This window comes from Delphinapterus leucas, chromosome 5 (genome assembly GCF_059928025.1).
Source record: "Delphinapterus leucas isolate spDelLeu-1000000601 "Yukka" chromosome 5, BTC_Dleu_Yukka2, whole genome shotgun sequence".
NCBI lineage: Eukaryota > Metazoa > Chordata > Mammalia > Artiodactyla > Monodontidae > Delphinapterus > Delphinapterus leucas.
The window spans coordinates 18,662,759-18,688,214 of record NC_143133.1 but is presented as its reverse complement, the minus strand read 5'-3'; the positions used below and the strand labels follow the sequence as shown (position 1 = coordinate 18,688,214).

Here is a 25,456-nt window from a genome sequence, read left to right as displayed (position 1 = left end):
AGCGGCAGATGAAGCTTTGCTCGCTCGCCCGGTACTCACCTCCTGCTCTGCAGCCCGGTTCCTAACAGTCCCCAGCCCAGGGGTTGGGGACCCTGGTCACTCTAGGGTGTAAGGTGTGAGCCCTACATGAGCTGCATGGGTCCTTCTGTTTTGGTGAGGCTGACTGCTAAGGGTGCTTGCAGAAGACACAGTTTTGTTTTTTTTTAATCGAAGTATAGTTGATTTACAGTGTTGTGTTAATTTCTGCTGTACAGTAGAGTGAGTCAGTTATACATACATATATATATATACACTTTAAAAAAATATTCTTTTCCATTATGGTTTATCATAGGATATTGAACATAGTTCTCTGTGCCATACAGTAGGACTTTCCTACTTATCCATTCCATATACAGTAAGGCCCCTACATACGAATGAGTACCATTCCAAGAGCCCATTCATAAGTCCATTTTGTTTGTAAGTCCAACAAAGTTAGTCTACGTACCCAACTAACACAATCAGCTATATAGTACTGTACTGTAATAGATTTATAATACTTTTCACACAAATAACACATAAAAAACAAACACACACACAAAAAAAACATTTTTAATCTTATAGTACAGTACCTTGAAAAGTACAGTAGTAGAGTACAACAGCTGGCATACAGGGGCTGGCACTGAGTGAACAGGCAAGAAGAGTTACTGACTAGAGGAGGGAGAGGAGGTGGGAGATGTCAGAGCTGAAGGATCGTCAGCAGTAGGAGACGGAGGGCAAGCTGGAATTTCACTCACGCCTGATGTCGATGGCACAGGTTCTGGTTCCTTGCTGGATTCAATTCTATCTACCCTCTTGAAAAAACGATCCAGTGACGTCCGGGTAGTAGCTCTTTTTTTTCTTGTCATAGATGACACGGTAGCACTGGATTGCATTCTGAATGGCGGCTGCAACCTTCCTGTACTGTTCTATGTTTGCGTCCTGTGCCTCAAAAACTAACAGTGCCTCCTCAAATAAAGAAAATCCCCTTGCCATTTCCTGTGTCGTGAATCTCTTCGGTTCTTCAGTTTCTTATTCTTCCTGTTGTTGCTCCACTCTCAATTATTTTCATTTTTGTTTCCATCGTTATTGCTTGGCGTTTCTTAGCAGTACCACCTATATCACCACTGCTTTCACACTTGCTTCCCGACATCCTGGGCTTGAAATAAAGATACTGTACTACTGTACTCTATACAGCAGGGGTCCCGGAACTGGGCTGCACAACAGGAGGCGAGCGGCAGGCAAGCAAGCAAATCTTCATCTGCTGCTCCCCATCGCTTGCATTACTGCCTGAACCATATCCCCCCCCACTCCCCACCTGTCTGTGGAAAAATTGTCTTCCACGAAACCAGTCTCTGGTGCCAAAACGTTTGGGGACGGCTGCTATACAGTGCTCTACAGTAAAGTACACAAAAGCTCAACCTGTTGTAGAGGATGCATGCATGTTACAATGTATTCCAGACACGTGAACAAACTTACGTGATTAGACGTGCAAATGCATGTTCGTATCTTTGAAAGTTTGAAACTTGAAGGTTCGTATGTAGGGGACTTACTGTATAAAAGCCTACATCTGTTAACCCCAGCCTTCCACTCCATTCCTCTCCTAACCTCCTCACCCTTGGCAACCACCCGTCTGTTCTCTATTTCCGTGATTCTGTTTCATAGACAGGTTCATTTGTGTCATATTTTAGATTCCACATATAAGTGGTATCATATGGTATTTGTCTTTCCCTTTCTGACTTGGAGGCAGGGCTGTCCCCAGCTCAGTAGGCTGCCAGTCCCTGCCTCATGAGTGGCTGCTGCTCTTTCCAAATCCCTTTCTCAAATGAAAATAATCGGTCTCCTTTATTGTCCCACTTTATGCCTTGTGACGTAAATGTGGGAAAATTATTAGACCACTTCCTTTGTTTCAGTTTCTAGTATATCAGTACTGGTAAGAGTAAGGTATCTGGTCTAAATTAGAAATATTGACAAGTATTGCCAGATAGCCATTTGGGACATGAAGTGTTAGATTCTTTTGGTCTTTTGATCACTTCCATTTATGTAAGATTTTTTAGAACTGCTTTAATTCTTTCAGGTCACCAAAGTGCTGTCTAATACAACACAGTGCCTTATTACTGAGGATTTATTTATTTAGTTTTTTATGATTGCACCATTTGAAAGGTATGTTGGGCAGTGAAACAACCTAATTTAAAGTAAACTTTTATTTTCATGTCAAGAACTGTGAAGGTTTGCGATTTTACCCTACTTGCAATTTAACAAGTTTCACAAGTGCTTTCAGAAGACACAGTATTCCTGGGTCAGAGTCAAAGGATAGACTACTACTTACAGCAACAGAAGTAGCCAGAGAAACAGCATTTGCACGAGCTCCCGGAGCCTCACTTCTCACAAAGATATACAAAAAGGGCTGGGTGACATCTGAGTCCTTATGAGGTGGCATTACAGGAGAACCTTGAGCTTAGGGAACCTTAATCTTTTGAAATGGGCAGTAAGCATATCTGCCCTTTGCTTTGGAGGGAGACACTCTGTCTTCCTGTACACAGACATCCTTGAAAAGATAGTCTGTAACAGAGGCAGTTAGTGCTTCTGTTGGAAAGATAAGCAGAAATGTGAGAGATGTAAAGAATTATCTTTCAACATTTTTGGAAGGCAGAAAACCATATAGATATTTGTAAGATAGACTTAAATAAGTGGCATAGATTTCGGATTGCAGAGTATGGCCTAAGAAATTTTCCATAGAAAATAGTGGTCTTTTTACATATATCTTCAGTTTCCTCTTTTGTAGCTTTTTTTCTGGTTTACCTACTGTCTCGGAGACCTCCATGAATATTAGACTTGCAATGATAGCTTTCCTTGGGAAAGATTACTGTGGATCCATTTTCTGAGTGGTGTATTATTCACTGTTTTTCCTTAGTAGTCAAAGATATCCAGACCTCTGTTTGGGGGAGTTTGTGTTTTCCTTCCTTGAACCAATGCTTCTGTTTCAAAGTTCAAATAAATGAAGGCAAGTAAAATGACAATTATGGTATCATTTAAATTTAGTAAAAATTCACTGAGGCATAACATTTTAGACAAAAGACATTAAAAATGATGGAGCTTGTTGGTGACCCAGGGCAAGTTCAGTTATTCAGACTGGATTTCTAAGAGGTCTCTGAGACTAAAATTCTTCAAAGTGGAACTTCATTGTGTACTAGAACACAAATATAGCACTTCATTACAAAATACCCTCAGGCAAAGAACACATAGGGACTTTGCTGCCCTCTAGACTAGAGGTCTTTGTCATAGATAAAGGGGCTCTAAATCTGGGAACTTGGATGGGGGGATGGCTTGGGGCATTCAGTCCTATCAGTGCTTAAACTCCAAGCAAACAGCAAAAACAAAGAACCTAACATCGGTAATGTTTTAGGTCAGCATGATCTCTTTTAAGTTATTTTGCATCTCTCTAAATTTGACTTGGTTGATCATCTTTTTGGCTTTGTGGTATTTTACTATTCTGATTCTACTTCTCTATCTCTGCCTAAACCATCGTTTGTTCCTATACTCCTCAAATGATCGACTTCCCTAAGATTGAGACGTCAACCCTCATTCTTCCATCCCTGATCCCTCTCTAGCTTCCCTTTTATAGGTGTCTTCTACTCCTGTAATATCAGATCTCGTGTGTGTATACATAACTCTGAAGTTTGATTCTGTCTTGAATTCCAAAACCACATTTCTGACTGCCAACTGAACATTTCCTTCAAGATGTTCTGCCAATACCTTACAAAACTTGTAACTCTGGTTTGTGTGTATTAACAAAAAGGGCAGGGTGAAAGGTATGTTACTGGTTTAATATTTTACTCTTTTCAAAGAAATTCTCCAAACAGGTTATTTTGACAAACCTTTATGGTCTTTTTTGCAGAAGTTGTTTTGTAAACTTTATTTCACATATGTAAAATATCTGTCTTTTCATATTTCATAGCAGTTTGTCATATTTTTACCACCAAAACTAAGCATTTAGATTTTTGCCTTCATCCCCCACATTATCCCTTCTCCCTCCCCACCCTCCCGCCACTGTACACGCACGCACGCATGTGCACAAACACACAAAATTTTAAATGTTATAATATGCATGAGCTTTGGGTTTTTTGTTATTATTTTTATTGGTAATGGTTCAGTGTGTATTTATGAGGTGGAAGACAAAGCTTGTGCTACTTTTCTCTTTACAGGTCTTCATGCCTTGAGGAGAGTCTTGAGGAAACACCCTAACCTCCCTGACAGTAAGATGGCTGGGTTGGTGAAGATTACTCTGAAAGATTTCTTGCAGGGGATGAATGACATCAGGCCCAGTGCCATGAGGGAGGTAGCAATTGATGTCCCAAATGTAAGTCATTTGTACCCTCATGCTAGCCACACTGTTTGAATTAAACTCTGAAAGAAACTAAGACCCCAGGGAAACTACCTTCCTAAGCTAAACTTAAAAAAATTTTTATGGAGATAATTGTAGATATAGTACAGTTGTAAGAAATACTTTAGGGAGAGTGTATGTATCCTTTACCCAGTCCCTCCCGCAATGGTAACATCTTACAAAACTATAATACAGTATCACAAGCCAGTATATTGATAGAATCATCGATCTTTTGCAGATTTCCCCAGTGTTGCCTGTACTCATTTATGTGTACGTGTGTGTCTGTGTATTTAGTTCTGTGCAGTGTTATTACATGTAAAGTTTTGTGTATCCATCACCAGAATCGAGATACTGAGGATTTCCATCACCACAATGATCCCTTACTTTGCCCTTTCATAACTACACCCACCTTGTTCATGCATCCATTTCCAAAATTCTGTCATTTCAGAAGTGTTGTGTAAATGGAATTATACATTATATAATTGTTTAGGATTAGTTTTTTTCACTTACTGTAATTCCCTGGTGATTCATTCAAGTTGTTATATATCAATAGTTTGTTCCTTTCTTTTGCTGAGTAGTATTCCATGGTATATGTGTACAACGGTTTGTTTAACCATTCACCAGTTGAAGGACATCTGGCTTGTTTCCAGTTTGGGGCTATTATGAATAAAGCTTCTATGAACATTTTTCTACAGGTATTGTGTGAATATAAGTTTTTATTTCTCTGGAACAAATACCCAAGTGTAGTACAGTTACTGGGTTGTATACTAATTCCATGTTTAGTTTTTACCAGAAAATGTCAACTAGGCTAATTTTAGAACAAAAAAACATCTTCTAGTTATGATACTTTCTACTAATGATGCTTGATGTTTCCTTGGGTTCTTTTACATATACTTCATCATTGACTGTCTCTGCAGAGTTTTCAGTGAGATCACCACAAGGGCAACAGAAGTTACCTTTTATGCATGGAGCACCTGTTACGTCACCTGTGACACACATGGGCCTAATATTCGGGGGTGGGGGATGGCTTTATAGTTTTCTTTGAATATATTAATATTTTTAGAAAATGAACATTGAAACAAGCATTGGCAGTGTGTTCTGCATTATATTGTAATATGTCAATATGTATTTTGAAGTGTCAAAAGAGAGCTGTTATTTAAACTTATTTCACCATGGACCACGTGGAGCAGAGACTTGCAGCATTTGCAGTGTGGTGGATTGCAAAAAATGACCACAAATTCTTCCCTTCACTGTGTTTGCCCTTTTGCACTGCAGTCTTGTAGCTCCTACTCTAAACGCTAGGGAGTCAAGTTTTCCATCCTTGAATCTGCACTTGGCCATGTAACTTGCTTTGGCCAGTGGAGTGTTAGCAGCCATAATGCAAGCAGGCTTGAAAGCGCTTAGGGCTTGCCTTCTCTTGCTGGTCTTTGCCATTGCATTAGCTTTGTTAAGAAATCTGTACTAGCTTCCTGGAGGATGAGAGACTGTGTGAACAGGGATGAGCCTTCCTAGTTGAGATCCCCTCATTCTAGTCATCACCAATTGTCAGACATGTGATGCCATGCTAGACTATCCCACTCCAATCAAAGTTTGCCCCAACCAGGAGAAACCAGTTAACCCTCAGAATTGTCAGAAATGATAAAGTTATTTTGAGCCGCTAAATTTTACGGTCATTAGCAAAAGCTAAGTGAAGCAGGCACTTGTTAGCTTCTTATAGAACACAGTTGTTTTGTAAGTTTAGGCTGGGAAACAGTACCCTGGAGATAAGAACATTCCCAAGGACTAACTGCTAGTTTAGGCTGCTTAATGTGATTTTGAATTCTTTTTGAAACATTTTCAAATTTACTACTGAAAGCTCAACTTTGGGGTTTTTCAGAAGCTCTGTAGCAGAACATGCTCATTTCATATGAATAATTTGACAAATGGAATTATAGAATGAAGAATGATTGATGTTGGGTTAGTAGAAACTTCACTTCTTTGGAACTTATGGTCTAAAGTTCGGGGACATTGATTGGTATGAATACCGATATTGGTATGAATATTTGCAGTACTTATCTGTATTTTATTGGGTACTGTAACATAATATAATGGGTCAGGTAGACACCTAATCATCAAATGCCTCATGTGAAAATTTCAGGGGATAGGGTTATAACCAACTGCACCATCCCCAGACATTTTAGTGATTAAAAAAGTTTAGGGGCTAAGGAAACCTACAGTCAGCTTTTAAACCTAAAGTTATTGCCAATGAAGAATGTGTTTAAGCAGTGGCTGTCCACTCTTAGAACTGCTGAACTGATTTATTCATCATAGGAACTGGTACTACAGCTGCACTTTTAATTGCTCTAATGAAAGAGTTTTTCCTTTATTTTCTTTTGATACAGTATTTACAACCCATGGACTTGTGCCATTTTCCATTTGGCGTTTCATTATTTGGTCTGAGTCCATGGTGTACTATGATGTTACTCATGAGCTCCAAAGTGATTAGCCTTGGTCAGAGGACTTTCTTACATTGCTTTTCATGCTCACTTCAGATTGTAAAAATTTTCCTGAGAAGTCAACATTTCTGTAATTGGATTCCTAAAGTTCACTCTTCTGATTTCTGGCTATTACACCTACAAAAATATCTCCAAATTATTTCTGCAGAAGATTTAATATTTATTTTGCTATAGAAAACCTGTTTAAAGTAGCTAGTTAATTGCGGCTTTTTTTTTTAATAGCAAAGTGAGCATTCAGCATCTTTTGAGAAAAGATTTTAGCGTGTGAAATTAAACCTTCTAAATCACACTTGCTAACGTTTGAAAGAAATGTCTTAAGGTTGGAGTGTTGCCAATTATAATATAGTGCATTATTAATTTCAGGAGACCACAAGTGTTAGCCACTTACTTAAATGTAATGTTTCCTTTTTTTGGACTTTCTGAATTGGTGATTATACCAATTGGTGTGTTAAAAGTCAAATGTATTTTACAATTAATCAGTGATGAAAGTCAAATATATTTCTTTACTTGAGGAATCCTTAGAATCTTTGAATATGCTAATATGCATTGTGAAATTTCAGTTTTTCACCCAGAGATAACTGTTAATATTTTGTCACAGTTCCAAGAGATTTTTTAGAATTTTATAGATTTTCTTCTGTGCATATAGGTATTTTAATATAGTTAATCTTAGGATATATATAGTTTTATGTTCTGCTTTTATCATTTAAAGTTATATGATAAATGTTTTACTCTAAAATTTCCTGGCAAACATCTTTTTATTGACAGCATAATAGACTGTTACGTTGATAAACTGTAATTGTTTTATCTTTCTTCCATTCTCAGAAATTTAGGGTTTTTTTCTATTTTTCTCTCATATAGTTATAAACATAGTTGTGTCCAAATCTTTGCATTTTTGATTTTGATGAAGTGGAATTACCAGACTAAAATATGTGATTTTTAAAGTTTGTGACAAATATCGTTTTCTTTTTTTTACCCCAGAAAGGTTGTTCTAATTTTTCATCATGTGATAAAAATGTAAAATTGCAAAGAACTTAAGCAAAATCTCATTTTATTTTCACTTTAGTCCTTTTCTCTTTTTACTTTCCACTAGATTATTTTCTTCACTGAAAAGTTCTTTATTACAAGGAATAATACTGGATAAGTTTTAGATGAATAGAGATTTAAAAAGAAAATGAAAGGTAGCTATCAGTTATGTCTCTTCTCCTCCCTATAAAAATGTTAAATTTTTAGATCGGGGTATATCTGGATGGCTTTTAAATGAATTTGAAGTTCCATAAGACCAGAGGTTCTTACTTTTTATTTTTATCCTTAGTACTTAGCATAGGACTAGCACATAATAGATGTCCAATCAGTATTTGTTGAATAAATGAGCAAATAACTATAATTTTCATGAAAAAACATATTAGATGGTCAATTTCAGATATTTGAAAAATATTTTAAAAAGAGTGTATCATCCTTCTTCTGTACCAAAGTACAATATAGGCCATTATTACCCTCATGAAACACTCTTCATATTTTTCATATTTTATAAAGCAACTAATTAGTGAATTTACTACTGTTAGTGAACTTAACAGTTTTGGAATACAGATGTCTATAATAGTGTTAAGCTGTCTAGTCTGGAAGGATATACAGTAATCCTTTATATTTTATGCAGAACATGTTGCTTTCTTTTTTTTTTTTTTTTTTTTTTTTTGTGGTACGCGGGCCTCTCACTGTTGTGGCCTCTCCCGTTGCGGAGCACAGGCTCTGGATGCGCAGGCTCAGCGGCCATGGCTAATGGGCCCAGCTGCTCCGCGGCATGTGGGATCTTCCCGGACCGGGGCACGAACCCGTGTCCCCTGCATCGGCAGGCGGACTCTCAACCACTGCGCCACCAGGGAAGCCCTGCTTTCTTGATCCATTAAAAATTCTCATTGTATTAAGGTAAAGAAAAAAATATAGTGCTTTTAATACTTGTATTTATATATTATTGTTGCAATCAGTCATTGTGTATACGTCACAACAATCATTCCTGATAAAAGTCATTCTTAGCCAAATATATACAAATTAATTCCATCAAGTTTATGTAATTCATATATGCATCTTAACAATCCCCTCCTCCTGGCTTTCTCTATTTTATTTTATGTAGTTTTAGGTTATCCTTTATTATATGGAAATAATCCATCTGTACACTTTTTTTTTTTTTTGCGGTACGCGGGCCTCTCACCGTCGTGGCCTCTCCCGCTGCGGAGCACAGGCTCCGGACGCGCAGGCTCAGCGGCCATGGCTAATGGGCCCAGCTGCTCCGCGGCATGTGGGATCTTCCCAGACCGGGGCACGAACCCGCGTGCCCTGCATTGGCAGGCGGACTCTCAACCACTGCGCCACCAGGGAAGCCCCATCTGTACACTTTTGATATTACCTTTGGATTGCAGTTTTCAGAATTTGGACCTTTGGTTCAGAATAAGCCAAAAGCCAATTAAAAAAATAGGACTCTACTTTCACATGAACGCACTTTTGTAAAGTGAACTGCAGGCAGAGCCTCAGGACTACCTGTATAGCCCCAAACCCGTTTGCAGTCTTGGATCCAGGTTAAACTTAGAGGTAGTTGGTGGTCAAATTGAGTGTCTACCAAATGTCATTATTTAAATAAACATTCCTCATTTACTCCCATTTTAAAAACTAGCAAACCTCTTAATTATATGAATAATCAAAAGGTTATCTGTTTCACTACGTATTTAAAATTTGCAGCTGTATTTTCATTTGGCGCTTTTTCAGATGAGACTAGAACATCAGAATGTGACAAGTGAGTTGAATTTCCTAGGATGAGCTCATTAGCATTACTTTTCTGGTGCAGAGATATGAGTTAAATAGTTTAATTGACCATAATTACATTTTATTCTTCTTGTACCCTCAGGATAATTAGAAGGAATTTGAGTTTCTGTTTTTTAAAAGCAGTACTGTATTCTATATTTTATTTCTTACAGATTCAGAAGATTGAGGGCTTCTATGATGCTTTACTAAATAACAGATTTTTTTTTTTTTGGAATAGATAGTACAACCTGTAGAAATTCTATTAATTCCATATTGGTCCTTGGCAGGGTTTTGAATTTGGTTTCTTTTGATTTTGCTTCTTGTTGTCTAGACAGAAGAGTGTCTTCTATCACTTACAAGATCCCAGTCTTCCCTGGCAACTACTCTTGAGCATTTTTATAGTTTTAAGTAATAACAATTGAACAGGAAAGCACATTTGGAAAAGTAGATTACTTTTTTTTTTTAACATCTTCATTAGAGTATAATTGCTTTACAACGGTGTGTCAGTTTCTGCTTTATAACAAAGTGAATCACTTATACATATATCCCCATATATGTGCATCTCCCTCCCCTGCACCCTCCCTATCCCACCCCTTTAGGTGATCATGAAGCACTGAGTTAATCACCCTGTGCTATGTGGCTGCTTCCCACTAGCTATCTGTTTTACGTTTGGTAGTGTGTATAATATGTCCATGCCACTCTCTCACTTTGTCCCAGCTTACCCTTCCCCCTCCCCGTATCAAGTCCCTTCTCTAGTAGGTCTGCATCTTTATTCCCGTCTTGCCCCTAGGTTCTTCTGACCATTTTCTTTTCGTTTTTTTTTTTAGATTCCATACATATGTGTTAGCATACAGTATTTGTTTTTCTCTTTCAGCCTTACTTCACTCTGTATGACAGCCTCAAAGGTAACTATTTCCTTTCCCATATTAGGGAAGTTTTCAACTATAATCTCTTCAAATATTTTCTCAGTCCCTTTCTTTTTCTCTTCTTCTTCTGGGACCCCTATAATTCGAATGTTGGTGCATTTAATGTTGTCCCATAAGTCTCTGAGACTGTCCTCAATTCTTTTCATTCTTTTTTCTTTATTCTGGTCTGCGGTAGTTATTTCCACTATTTTATCTCCCAGGTCACTTATCCATTCTTCTGCCTCAGTTATTCTGCTATTGATCCCTTCTAGAGAATTTTTAATTTCATTTATTGTGTTGTTCATTTCTCCTTGCTCTTTAGTTCTTCTAGGTCCTTGTTAAACATTTCTTGTATTTTCTCCATTCTATTTCCAAGATTTTGGATCATTACTGTCATTATTCTGAATTCTTTTTCAGGTAGATTGCCTATTTCCTCTTCATTTGTTAGGTCTGGTCGGTTTTTGTCTTGCTCCTTCATCTGCTGTGTGTTTTTCTGTCTTCTCATTTTGCTTAACTTACTGTGTTTGGGGTCTCCTATTCACAGGCTGCAGGTTCGTAGTTTCCGTTGTTTTTGGTGTCTGTTCCCAGTGGTTAAGGTTGGTTCAGTGTGTTGTGTAGGCTTCCTGGTGGAGGGGACTAGTGCCTGTGTTCTGGTGGATGAGGCTGGATCTTATCTTTCTGGTGGGCAGGTCCACATCTGGTGGTGTGTTTTGGGGTGTCTGTGGCCTTTTAATAATTTTATGCAGCCTCTGTGCTAATGGATGGGGTTGTGTTCCTGTCTTGCTAGTTGTTTAGCATAGGGTGTCCTGCACTCGAGGTTGCTGGTCCTTGAGTGGAGCTGGGTGCTGGTGTTGAGATGGAGATCTCTGGGAGATTTTTGCCATTTGATATTTCGTGGAGCTGGGAGGTGTCTTGTGGACCAGTGTCCTGAAGTTGGCTCTCCCACCTCAGTGGCACAGCCCTGATGCCTGGCTGGAGCACCAAGAGCCTGTCCTGCACATGGCTAAGAATAAAAGGGAGAAAAAAAAGAAAGAAAGAAGAAGGTAAAACAAAATAAAGTTATTAAAATAAAAAATAATTAAAAAAAAATTTTTAAGTTAAAAAAAAGGACAGAACACTAGGACAAATGGTAAAAGCAAAGCTGTACAGACAGAATCTCACACAGAGCATACACGTACACACTCACAAAAAGAGGAAAAGGGAAAAAAATATATATATCGTTGCTCTCAAAGTCCACCTCCTCAATTTGGGATGATTCGTTGCCTATTCAGGTATTCCACAGATGCAGGGTACATCAAGTTGATTGTGGAGATTTAATCCGCTGCTCCTGAGGCTGCTGGGAGAGATTTCCCTTTCTCTTTGTTCGCACAGCTCCCGGGGTTCAGCTTTGGATGTGCACCCGCCCCTCTGCGTGTAGGTTGTCTGAGGGCGTCTTTTCCTGCCCAGACATGATGGGGTTAAAGGAGCAGCTGATTGGGGGGCTCTGGCTCACTCAGGCCGGGGGAAGGGAGGGGCACGGATGCGGGGAGAGCCTGCGGCGGCAGAGGCCAGCGTGAGGTTGCACCAGCCCCGAGGCACGCCATGCGTTCTCCCGGGGAAGTTGTCCCTGGATCCCGGGACCCTGGCAGTGGCGGGCTGCACAGGCTCCCTGGAGGGGAGGTGTGGAGAGTGACCTGTGCTCGCACACAGGCTTCTTGATGGCCGCAGCAGCCGCCTTAGCGTCCCATGCCTGTCTCTGGAGTTCGCGCTGATAGCCGCGGCTCATGCCCGTCCCTGGAGCTCCTTTAAGCCGTGCTCTGAATCTCCTCTCTTCGCGCACCAGGAAACAAAGAGGGAAGAAAAAGTCTCTTGCCTCTTCGGCAGCTCCAGACCTTTTACCGGACTCCCTCCGGGCTAGCCGTGGCACACTAGCTCCTTTCAGGCGGTGTTCACGCCGCCAACCCCAGTCCTCTCCCTGCATCCGACCGAAGCCCGAGCCTCAGCTCCCAGCCCCGCCCGCCCCGGCGCGTGCGCAGACAAGCCTCTCGGGCTGGTAAGTGCCGGTCGGCACCTATCCTCTGTGTGGGAATCTCTCCGCTTTTTCCTCCGCACCCCTGTGGCTGCGTTCTCCTCCACGGCTCCGAAGCTCTCCCCCTCCACCACCCGCAGTCTCCGCCGGCGAAGGGGCTTCCTAGTATGTGGAAACCTTTCCTCCTTCACAGCTCCCTCCCACTGGTGCGGGTCCCGTCCCTATTCTTTGTCTCTGTTTTTTCTTTTGCCCTACCCAGGTACGTGGGGAGTTTCTTGCCTTTTGGGAGGTCTGAGGTCTTCTGCCAGCGTTCAGTAGGTGTTCTGTAGGAGTTGTTCCACCTGTGGATGTATTTCTGACGTATTTGTGAGCAGGAAGGTGATCTCTGCGTCTTACTCTTCCGCCATCTTGAAGCTCTCAAAGTAGATTACTTTTAACCAGCAAATACTCTGTGCCAAAATCGAGATTTTAGTTTGATCATTATTAAATATTGTAGAAGTTTAACTCTTTCATTCCACTTTTCTTTTTATACCTTACTTTTCTCCAGGTTCAATAGGAGGAGAAATGAGTGGAAGGATCACCAATTTCTATTCTCAGCTCTGATCCCAGTTAACATTGATGAAATTGAACACTTTTCTGTTCAGGTTATAAATAGAGAACTCTTAATTTTCAGTTTCTGTTGGGTGTCTCCTTTTGAATCTATAAATAATGTTGAGGTTGTCCTAGAAGAAAATGCCACACTTGTATGTATAGTTGATCAGTACTCAGTACAAGCACAGCTCATTTTGTTGTGTGTCACTTTATTGTGGTTCACAGATACTGGTGTTTTTTGTTTTTTTTTAAAGAAATTGAAGGTTTGTGGCAACCCTGTGATGAGCAAGTCTGTCAGTCAGTTTTCTAACAGTATTTTCTCACTTTGTGTCTCTGTATTACTCTGTATTATTTGGTAATTATTGCACTATTTCAGACTTTTTCATTATTATTATATTTTTATGGTGATCTTTAATTAGTGATCTTTGATGTTACTATTGTAACTGTTTTAGGGTGCCACGAACTGTACCCATATAAGATGGTGAACTTAACCGGTAATTGTTGTGTGTTCCGACTGCTCTACCAACCATCTGTTCCCCTAGCTTGCTCCCTCTCCTTGGGCCTCTCTATTCTCTGAGACACAGCAATATTGAAATTAGGCCAGTTAATAACCCTACAGTGGTCTCTGCGTGTTCAAGGAAAAGGAAGAGTCACATCTCTCACTTTCAATCAAAAGCTAGAAATGATTAAGCTTAGTGAAGAAGGCATGTCAAAAGCCAAGATAGGCCTTTAAAAGCTAGGGCTCTTGTGCCAAACAGTTAGCCAAGTTGTGAATGCAAAGGAAAAGTTCTTGAAGGGAATTAAGTGCTTCTCCAGTGAACACATGAATGATGTGGAGAAAGTTTTAGTGGTCTGGATAGAAGATCAAACCAGCTGCAACATTCCCTTAAGCCAAAGCCTAATCCAGAGCAAGGTCCAAACTCTCTTCAATTCTGTGAAGGGTGGTATAGATGAGGAGGCTGCAAAAGAAAAGTCTGAAGCGAGCAAATGTCGATTCATGTTGTTTAAGGAAAGAAGCCGTCTCCATAACATCAAAGTGCAAGGTGAAACAGCAAGTGCTGATGGAGAAGCTGCAGCAGGTTATCCGAAAGATCTAGCTAAGATGGTTTAATGAAGGTGGCTACCCTAGACAGCAGATTTTCATTGTAGATGAGACAGCCTTACATTGGAAGAAGATGCCATCTAGGACTCTAATAGCTAGAGAGGAAAAGTCAGTGCCTGGCTTTAAAGCTTTAAAGGACAGGTTAACTCTTGTTAGGGGCTAGTGCAGCTGTTGACTTTAATTTGAAGCCAGTGCTCATTTACCATTCCAAAAATCCTAGGGTTCTTAACAGTGATGCTAAATCTACTCTGCCTGTGCTCTCTATAAATGGAACAGCAAAGCCTGGCTGACAATACATTTGTTTACAACATGGTTTTCTGAATATTTTAAGCCACTATTGAGACCTAATACTCAGAAAAAAAGCTTCCTTTCAAAATATTACTGTTCATTGACAATTCACCTGGTCATCCAAGAAGTCTGACGGAGATGTACAACAAGATTAATATTGTTTTCATGCCTGCTAACACAACATCCGTTTGCAGGCCATGGATCAAGGCATCATTTCGACTTTCAAGTCTTGTTATTTAAGAAATACGTTTTGCAAGGATATAGCTACCATAGGTAGCGATTCCTCTGTTGGATCTGTGCAAAGTAAATTGAAAACCTTCTAAAAAAGATTCACCATTCTAGATGCCGTTAAGAACATTCATGATTCACAGAAGAGGTCTATACCAACATTCACAGGGGTTTGGAAGAAGCTGATTCTAACCCTTATGGATGACTTTGAGGGATTCAAGACTTCAGTGGCGGAAGTAACTGCAGATGTGGTAGAAATAGCAAGAGAACTGGAATTAGAAGTGGAGCCTGAAGATGTGACTGAATTGCTGCAATCTCATGGTACAACTTGAATGGCTGAGGAGTTGCTTCCTATGGATGAGCAAAGAAAGTGGTTTCTAGAGATGGAATTTACTCCTAGTGAAGATGCTGTGCAAATTGTTGACATGACAACAAAGAAGTTGGAATTTTACATAAACTTAGTTAAAGCAGTGTTAGGGTTTGAGAAGATTGACTCCAATTTTGAAAGAAATTCTACTGTAGTTAAAATGCTGTCAAACATCGCATACTACAGAGAAATTGTTTGTGAAAGGAAAAGTTGATTAATGTGGCAAGCTTCACTGCTGTCTTTTTTTTTTTTTTTTTTTGCAGTACGCGGGCCTCTCACTGCTGTGGCCTCTCCCGTTGCGGAGCATAGGCTCCGGACGCACAGGCTCAGCGGCCATGGCTTACGGGCCTAGTCGCTCCGCGGCATGTGGGATCCTCCCGGACCGGGGCACGAACCCGCATCCCCTGCATCAGCAGGCGGACTCTCAACCACTGCGCCACCAGGGAAGCCCCACTGGTGTCTTATTTTAAGAAACTGCCACAGCCGCCCCAGCCTTCAGCATCCACCCTGGTCAGTCAGCAGCATCAACATCAAGACAAGACTCTACACCAGCGAAGGATTGTGACTCACTGAGGCTCAGATGATGATTAACATTTTTTAGCAATAAAGTATTTTTTAATTAAGGTAGGTACATTATTTTTTAGACATAATGCTACTGCACCCTTAATGGACTACAGTGTAGTGTAAACATAACTTTCACATACACTGGGAAACCAAAAAATCTGTGTGATTCACTTTATCGCAATGTTCGCCTTGCTGAGAGTGGTCTTGAACCAAACCCACAGTATCTGAAGAAAGCCTGTAAATACTTGATGAGTATTTGCTAAAAACACAGATTTTCATTTACAGTAAAGGAAATCATTGGTAGGGTTAATGTGGTTCTTTTGTGGTACCACCTTTTCACTTCACCTTACACAGATACAGAGTAATTACACACTCACCTGATCTTGTCCCGTAGTCCATCTGTCCCAAACTGTCTTAAATGCCATCAACATAACTCCCTATTGATAACCTCTAAGATGAAGTCTAAGCTCTTTAGTTTGGTGTTCGTAACCTGGCTCGTGCCTTCTTCACTTTCATCTTACATTGTTCTGTTAAACCATTTTGTATTTTTGCACGTTGTCCTCCCCTCTGCCTGAAAAATTACTTTCTGACCTCTAAGTTACCAAAGATCTGGTAATATGATTCCTAATACACACATACAAAGCTAACACATATATGCCTTGTGGTTCTTTTGTCTTATTCATCTTTGTGTCCCCTCTGTTTGGCAAATAGTACCAACTAAATAAAGGTTTGTCAAATGACTGAATATTTTATGTAGCATTTTGGTTCATAGTGGTTCCCATTTTTCAGAAATGGTTCTTTTACCTTTTCGTATAAAAATATATGTATATATATTTGGTAACAGCTTTATTGAGGTATAATTCACCTATCAGTCATTCACTTATTTAAAGGGTACAATTCAGTGGTCTAGTATATGCAAAAAGTTGTACAGGCGTCACTACATTTAATTTTAGAACATTTTCATCATCCCCAAAAGAAACCCTATACACTTTGCCCATCATCTTGCAACCTGTGCATTCCCCCATTTTTAATTGTTTTTTATTTATTATTGAGTTGTATATGTACTAGATACAAGTCCTTTATTATATTTGATATCAGGTATATATGATTTGCAAATATTTTCTCCCATTCAGTGAGCTGCCTCTTTTCATTTTCTTGATAATGTCCTTTGCAGCATAAAAGTTTTTGATTTCAATGAAGTCCAGTGTCTCTATTTTTTCTTTACTTGTGTGTAGTTTTGGTGTCACATTTAAGAAAGTATTGCCAGATCCAAGGTCAGGAGGATTTACTGTATATTTTCTTCTAAGAGTTTATAAGAGTTGCTTATAGTCTTAGCATGTACATTTAGGTCTTTAGTTAATTTTTTTTCCCCCAGGTAGGGTTAACTCTGCTCCTCTGTGTGTAACCATAGGACTCTAAAACTCCATCTATAGCTTGGAGTCATAAACATATATGGGAAAAGTTTTGTTGTTGTTTTTTTAAACTGTGGTAAACTATGCATAACATGAAATTTACCATTTTAACCAGTCTTAGGTATATAATTGGGTGGTATTAAGTATATTCCCATTGCTGTGCAACCATCACCACCATCTAGTCCTGTAACTTTAATTATTTGGAAGGCTTAAGTTAAATTTAACTTTTTAGTAAATCTAGGACTATTCAGGTTATCTGTTTTTTTCTTGAGCTTGGTAGTTTGTATCTTTTAAGGAATTGGTCCATTTTGCCTTAATTGCCTGATTTATGGACATAGTTGTTCGTAGTCTTCCTTATTATCTTTTTACTGTCTGTGGGATCAGTAGTGTTTTCTCTTTCATTTCTAATACTGTTTATGTCTTCTCTTTTTTTTCATGATCATTCTGCCTGGAGGTCTAGCAATTTTATTGATTTTTTTCAAATTATCAGCTTTTTGTTTTATTTTTCTGATTTCGATTTCATTGATTTCTGTGCTAATCTTTGTTATTTCCTTCCTTGCTTGCATTAGGCTTAATCTGGTCTTCTTCCTTTAGTTTAAGGTGAGAGCTGTGGTTAGTGAGTTTAGTTCTGTCTCTTCTAGGTCTGTGTTCAGTGCTATAAATAATCATTAAGCATTGTTTTAGCTGCATCCCACATATTTGATATGTTGGATTTTCATTTCCATTTAGTTCAAAATATTTTTTATTTCCTTTGAAACATCTCTAACTTAACATGGTCTACCTTCAAGTGATAATGTATCACATGTGTAGTGTAAGAACCTTAAAACAGTGTACTTCTTTTGCTCCCCTCCTGGCCTTTGTGCTGTTGTCATACATTTTACTTTTACATGGTTGTGAACCCCAGAGTACATTGTCATCATTTTTGCTCTAAATAGTATTTCCGTTTGAAGCGATTTAAATAATAATAAAGAAAATTTTCTATGTTTACACAATGTAATTACCACTTCCAGCTGTCTTTAGTCTTTTGTGTAGATTCAGGTTTCCATCTGGTATCATTTTCCTTCTTCCTGAAGGGCTTACTTTAACATATCCTGTAATGCAGGTGTGCTGGTCAAAAATTCTTTCAGTTTTTGCATGTCGCAAAAAAGTCATTATTTTGTGTTTGTTTTAAAAAGATACTTTTATTGGGTAAAGAATTTAGATTGACAGTGATACCCCTCCCGTTACCCACGCACCCCTAGTTCTTTAATGATTTGCTCCACTCTCTGCTTTCTTGCATTATTTTTGAAAAGAAATCTGCTGTCTCCATTTTCATTGTTTTCTGTGTGTAACGTATCTTTTTTTTTCCTCAGGTTGCTTTTAAGATTTTCTCTTTAACACTTGTTTTAAGCAATTTGATTATCATGTGCCTTAGTAGTTTTCTTCTTGTTTCTTGTGCTAGTTCATTAGTCCCCTCACTGGGGACTAAAAATACACATGTACATTTGTCTGCTTGAGATTCTCCCAAAGCCCAGTAATGCTGTGTTCATTTTTTATATTCCTCTGTTTTCTTTCTCCCTTTTTTTTGTTTTAGAGGGTCTCTATTGCTGTGCCTACCAGTTCGCTAACCTTTTTTCCCCATTAAAGTGTCTAATCAGCTGTTAGTTCCATCCAGTGCATTCTTAAAATTATGGACACTGTAGTAGTTCTTTAGAAATTTGATTTTTATCCTTTTTATATTTTTTTCTTCTCTACTTAATGTTTTCAATGTTTCCTTCATTTGAACATATGCAACATATTTATAATAATAGCTGTTATAATGTCCTTGTCTTCTAATTCTATCTGTGTAATTTCTGAATCAGCTTCAATTTATTGATTTTTTTTCCTTATTATAGATTATATTTCCCTGCTTCTTTGCATGCATGATGCATTTTGATTGGTTTCCAGAAATTCTGATTTTTATTTTGTTGGGAGATGAATGCTTTATATTCATAAAAATATTCTTGAGATTTATTCTGGGGTGTGGTTAAGTTATTTGGAAAGTTTGATCCTTTTTGGTCTTGCCTTCAAATTTTCTCAGGTGGTACCACAGCAGTGTTTTGTCTAGGGTTAATTTTTCCCTACTAGTGAGCTAAGATCCTTATCAATATCCTACCTGATGCTCTATAAATTATGAGGGTCCACTCTGGCTGTTGGGAGCAGGCATGCTTCCCTCTAGTCCTTTTAGGTCTCTGGTTTCTTTTTTTTTTTTTTTCCTGGCCTCATTTGTTTTGCTCACATGTGTGTACTGATAACTGAATATTTGATGGAGACCCTCTACAGATTTCAGGAGTTCTCTCTCTGTCTCTGTACCTCTTTTACCTCTAATACTCTGCCCTGCAATACCTACCTCTTTGACTTTCCCATACTCCCAGCTTCATTTTCTCATCTCAGGGAGACTGTGGGCTCTGCTTAGGTTTCCTCTCCACTGCTGCAACCTGTGGCCTTTCTCCAGGCAGTTAGATAGGCACAGTCATAGGGTTCACCTCACTGTTGCCGTTCTCTCAAGGATCACCCTCCTTCATTGCCTGATGGCCAATGTCCTAAGAGTTTGTCAGCTTTTTAAGTTTTTTTCAGACAGAAAGGTAAATCTTATTTCTTTTACTCCTTGGCTGGAGGCAAAGGTCCCTATTTGGCAGTTTTCAAAAATACCATTTTTAATAATTTACATCTAAGCCACAGGGTGGGGCATATTCCAATGCCCCATGTTAGAATCACCATGTCAGAATTTCATGTACTCTTCAGAAAAATGCTTTGCAGTTTTTTATATAGTTTTTCTTTTTACATCTTTATTGGCATATAATTGCTTTACAAGGTTGTGTTAGTTTCTGCTGTACAACAAGGTGAATCAGCTATATGTACACATATATCCCCATATCCCCTCCCTCTTGAGCCTCCCTCCCACCCTCCCTATCCCACCCCTCTAGCTCATCACAAAGCATCGAGCTGATCTCCCAGTTCTATGCAGCAGCTTCCCATTAGCTATCTATTTTACATTTGGTACTGTATATATGTCAGTGCTACTCTCTCACTTCATCCCAACTTCCCCTTCCCACCGTGCCCTCGAGTCTGTTTTCTACGTCTGTGTCTTTATTCCTGCCCTGCCACTAGGTTCATCAGTACCATTTTTTTAGATTCCATATATATGTGTTAGCATATGGTATTTGTTTTTCTCTTTCTGACTTACTTCGCTCTGTATGACAGTCTCTAGGTCCATCCACCTCATTACAAATAACTCAGTTTCGTTCCTTTTTATGGCTGAGTGATATTCCATTGTATAAATGTGCCACATCTTCTTTATCCATTTATCTGTCAGTGGACATTCAGGATTCTTCCATGTCCTGGCTATTGTAAATAGTGCTGCAGTGAACATTGTGGTATATGACTCTTTTTGAATGATGGTTTTCTCAGGGTATATGCCCAGTAGTGGGATTACTGGGTCATATGGTAGTTCTATTTTTGGTTTTTTAAGGAACCTCCATACTGTTCTCCACAGTGGCTGTATCAATTTACATTCCCACCAACAGTGCAGGAGGGTTCTCTTTTCTCCACACCCTCTCCAGCATTAATTGTTTCTATATTTTTTGATGATGGCTATTCTGACTGGTGTGAGGTGTTACCTCATTGTGGTTTTGATTTGCATTTCTCTAATGATTAGTGATGGTTAGCATCTTTTCATGTGTTTGTTGGCAATCCGTATGTCTTCTTTGGAGAAATATCTGTTTAGGTGTCCGGCCATTTTTGGATTGGGTTGTTTGGTTTTTTTGATATGGAGTTGCACGAGCTGCTTGTATATTTTGGAGATTAATCCTTTGTCAGTTGCTCCGTTTGCAAATATTTTCTTCCATTCTGAGGGTTGTCTTTTCATTTTGTTTATGGTTTCTGTTGCTGTGCAAAAGCTTTGAAGTTTTATTAGGTCCCATTTGTTTATTTTTATTTTTATTTCCATTACTCTAGGAGGTGGGTCAAAAAGGATCTTGCTGTGATTTATGTCATAGAGTGTTCTGCCTATGTTTTCCTCTAAGAGTTTGATGGTGTCTGGCCTTACATTTAGATCTTTAATCCCTTTTGAGTTTATTTTTGTGTATGGTGTTAGGGAGTGTTCTAATTTCATTCTTTTATATGTAGCTGACCAGTTTTCCTAGCACCACTTATTGAAGAGACTATCTTTTCTCCATCGTATATTCTTGCCTCCTTTGTCAAAGATAAGGTGATCATATGTGTATGGGTTTATCTCTGGGCTTTCTATCCTGTTCCATTAACTATATTTCTGTTTTTTTGCCAGTACCATACTGTCTTGACTACTGTAGCTTTGTAGTATAGTCTGAAGTCTGGGTGCCTGATTCCTCCAGCTCCGTTTTTCGTTCTCAAGATTGCTTTGGCTATTCGGGGTCTTTTGTGTTTCCATACAAATTGTGAAATTTTTTGTTCCAGTTCTGTGAAAAATGCCATTGGTAGTTTGATACGGATTGCATTGAATCTGTAGATTGCTTTGGGTAGTATAGTCATTTTCACAGTGTTCATTCTTCCAATCCAAGAACATGGTATATCTCTCCATCTGTTTGTATCATCTTTGATTTCTTTCATCAGTGTCTTATAGTTTTCTGCATACAGGTCTTTTGCCTCCTTAGGTAGGTTTATTCCTAGGTATTTTATTCTTTTTGTTGCAATGGTAAGTGGAAGTTTTGGGGGCTTTTTTTTTTTTTTTTAAGTGTTATACGAGTGAACTTTCTTCTGGTATTGACCCAATAGAAAGACCAAAGCTCTAAGGTGGAATGGTATATGATGCAAAAGTGGGAAAGATGGGATAGATTGAGAAAATGTAATCTGAAAATTAGCAGATGTCTGAGAACTCCACTATAAACCTAAGATAAATTAAAAGATGAGTTTAATAGCCTGAGATAAAGTTTCCCTAATGTTCAGGCCTATAGATGGGTAGTGGGGGAGTAGGTGGGAATGTGAGTTTTAGGGAATTCTAAGTTGTTTGTAATTTTATCATCTATCTCTCTGTCTTTGTGGGGGGACCTCAGGATCACCCTCAGGCTTGATGATTCACTGGAAGGGCTCACTGCACTCAGAAGCTGTTATACTCATGGTTATGATTTATTACTGTGAAAGGATACAGATCAAAATACTCAAAAGTGAAAAGTCACATGAGGTGAAGTCCAGGAGAAAACAGGAACCAGCTTCTAGGTGTACTCTCCCAATGGAGTCACTTGGGAGCACACTTAATTCTCCCCTAAACAGTGTGTGACAACATGTGTGAACTGTTATTGACCAGGGAGGCTGACCTCAACCTTGGTTTCCAGGGTTTCATTGCAGGTCAGTCAGTGTAGGTATACAGCACCGGAATGTCTGACTTCAGCTTCTTAGATTCTAGCTCTTCCCAGAGCAAAAACAAATGTTCATAAATCACCTTGTCAGGGTCAACTTATCTGGTCAAACAGGTATAGCATAGCCCAGGGCCTCAGGCAAACAAAAACACTCTTAGAGGCACAGTATTTAAAAGGCCCAAAGAATATCTCCCAGAAGACTGCTAAGGGCCAGTCCTAAAGACTGGCCTTTCTTTGAAATGGGCGGGGTTTGAATAACACAGGTTTTCTGATTAAACCTGTCTTGAACACTATTTACTAAACTCCATACTTTAGTTGGATTTCATTAGTTCTTCCTAATGTCCTTTGTCTATTTCAGGATCCCATCTAAGCTATCACATTACATTCAGTTGTCATGTCTTTGGCTTCTCTGGGCTATGACAGTGTTTCTGTTCTTAACAGTTTTGAGGTATACTGCTTAGGTCTTTTTTATAGAATGACCCTCAATTTGAGTTTGGCTGTTGTTTTCATTACGGTTAGGCTGGGATTATGGGGTTTTGGGAGGAAGACCACTGAAATGAAATGTCATACTCATCATAGCTTAACAAAACTACAAAATTAATTAAGATAAAACTCCTCCAGCCCCTCAGAAGTACTTAACCAGAATTTAGGCTGATGTGCTGCTTACATACAGAATTTATACTCAATGGCTCTTAGAACTGTTCTCTTTTCAGTAGTGTCAAGATCTCTAATGTGCATAACTTCAGATTTTTCTAGAGACAGCAGGGAAAAGAACAGAAAGTATGACAGTAACTGATCAAGTCATAGATGAGGGAAGCTAAAATGGGTCTGTTTTACCAGATTGAACCTGGAATGATAACGAGTCAGGTCCCTCAGTATGACTCTGCCATTATTCTCATGCATCTCTTCCTTCCCCAGGATGAACTAAAAGCCAGTATTAGGGCCTACAAAGGTTCAGTGTCATTCAGTCTCTTTAGTTGCCTAACTGCTACTTATCTTTCATGCCTGTTTAAATATCAGATCTTCTAGAAAGCTGTATTTAACACTCTAGGACCCTCCAGGCCTATTATGTACTATTTGTAGCACCCCGTACAATTTTTTGTCTAGTCTTTAAATTAAATACTTATTAATGTATTTGTTTAATGTCTGCCTCTCCTTTCAGTCTATAAGCTCCATGATGTAGAGACCATGTCAGTCTTGTTCATTTTTTGTTATCTCACTCTGTATATTCTACCTGTATTCCTAGAGCCTGGCTAAGCACTCAAAACCTAACAGCCTTTTGCACTAAGATGAGTATATTTGAGTGAATGAGTGAATAAATGAGTAAATAAATGGATATTTGATATTAAAACCTCTGTTAGTATACCTATAGGAGTCTGACTTTCTTGTTGATACCTGCAGCAGAGGAGACCCATACTTGTCAGAACTTATAAAAGATGGCACAGTTAGACAACATTTACCATAGGACAGTTAATTTTTTCTCAACAATCTACCACTTAGGCTTGGTCAGTTCTCTGAGACTTGCCTGACCTGTCTCAGTGAACTTAGTATATGCCTAGGATAAATTTCTAGGATAAATTTCTAGGCATAGAAATTTGTCCTAGGCATGTAATTTCTCTAGGCAGTCTAATTTCTCTAGGCAGCTTCTTTCTCTAGGATTTTCTTGCGGCATCTTTTGGCCTGATTCTCAAGTTGATCCTGTCCCACTAACATTCATCCCCCTATTACGTGCAGCACATTTAGCAGCCAGGGACCAGCTTTGAGTATGAAGGTAAAATCTTTTATTCTTTTTCTAAATATTGCCCATTAAGACTGTGCTGTAAGGATTGTTTCCTAGTATCTCTTTAACCCTTTTTCAGGGCTTTCTCCTTATATCTGTAGACCTCAAACCAAAACAACATAGAGAATAACCGATGCTCTCTGGCCAGCAGCATTGGTTATTCTCCCCCATGTAGGAACTTCCTTTCTGGCCTGTATCTCAGGACGTAGTCGGGACTGCTTAGGAAGTTTGCTTACATGAGTTTGCTCAGCTTTCTGACAAAGAAGGGCCTCTTCTCTTTGCCTTCTATTTAACAAAAACTTGGAGCATCCCTTTAGCCAGTCTTGTCAGCAGAAGATTTTTCTCTATATATATGCAAACATTTTTATTGTCAACCAGCCATCAAAGGAGATTCAGGGGAAATGGTTTGAATTTATGACCCAACTATTTGGACAGATCTGGGCTAGAAAATGTCTTGCAAAGCATATGTATAGCCCTTGTACACTATTACATGTTGGCAACATTTTTTACTAGTTCTGACCACACATGTTGGTTTATTCCTAATTCCCTAAATCTCTCCTGTTTTCCCCATCTCACTTCCTACAGCCTGTCTCCCTGCCATTTCTACCCCTTCTGCTACTTTTTTTTTTTAAGATAACCCAAGAGAAATGTGCATCTGCCCATTAATTTATTCCTATACCAAACAAACACCGAGCATCTGTAATATACAGGCACTGTGTTAGGAAGGTCCTGGTGATACCTACATATATAACAAAAGAGCTTTTCTGTTTGATTATTATTCACTTATATCACAAATTCCCAAAGACGAATAATCCGAACAAAACTCATTTAAAAACTTTTACTATTTGAAACATTTTTTTCTGGGCCTTTTATATGATTTCTTTTAATTTGGGGGCATTTGGTCATACATTATTTACATGTGGTTGATTTAAAATTCGCTTGAGAAACTTGTGACCATGTGCTTCTTTAGTTCCTGGGCTTGGGGCCCAGTCAGTAGAAGTCCTGATCTCTTTCCTCTGTTCCTGTATTTTTCATTTCTTTTATCCATACTCCTTTATCTTTTCCTAGTTCTGCTATGCCAAATAAGAATGGCAGATGTTACTAACTTTCCTTAAATATTCAAAGCATTTTATGCTGAATGCAGGTAAATTATTCAAGGAATTTGGTAAATTA

At 38.9% G+C, this 25,456-nt stretch overlaps 1 protein-coding gene across 2 annotated transcripts in view; it reads left to right on the top strand.

Annotated features, from left to right (window-relative positions):
- AFG2A (AAA ATPase AFG2A) overlaps positions 1-25,456 on the top strand; it is a 334,297-nt gene that overhangs the window by 39,485 nt on the left and 269,356 nt on the right. For both annotated transcript variants that reach the window (XM_022596439.3, XM_022596442.3), the window contains exon 10: positions 4,221-4,375. In XM_022596439.3, coding sequence (XP_022452147.2) covers positions 4,221-4,375 — 155 coding nt within the window. The remainder of the gene's footprint in view (positions 1-4,220; positions 4,376-25,456) is intronic.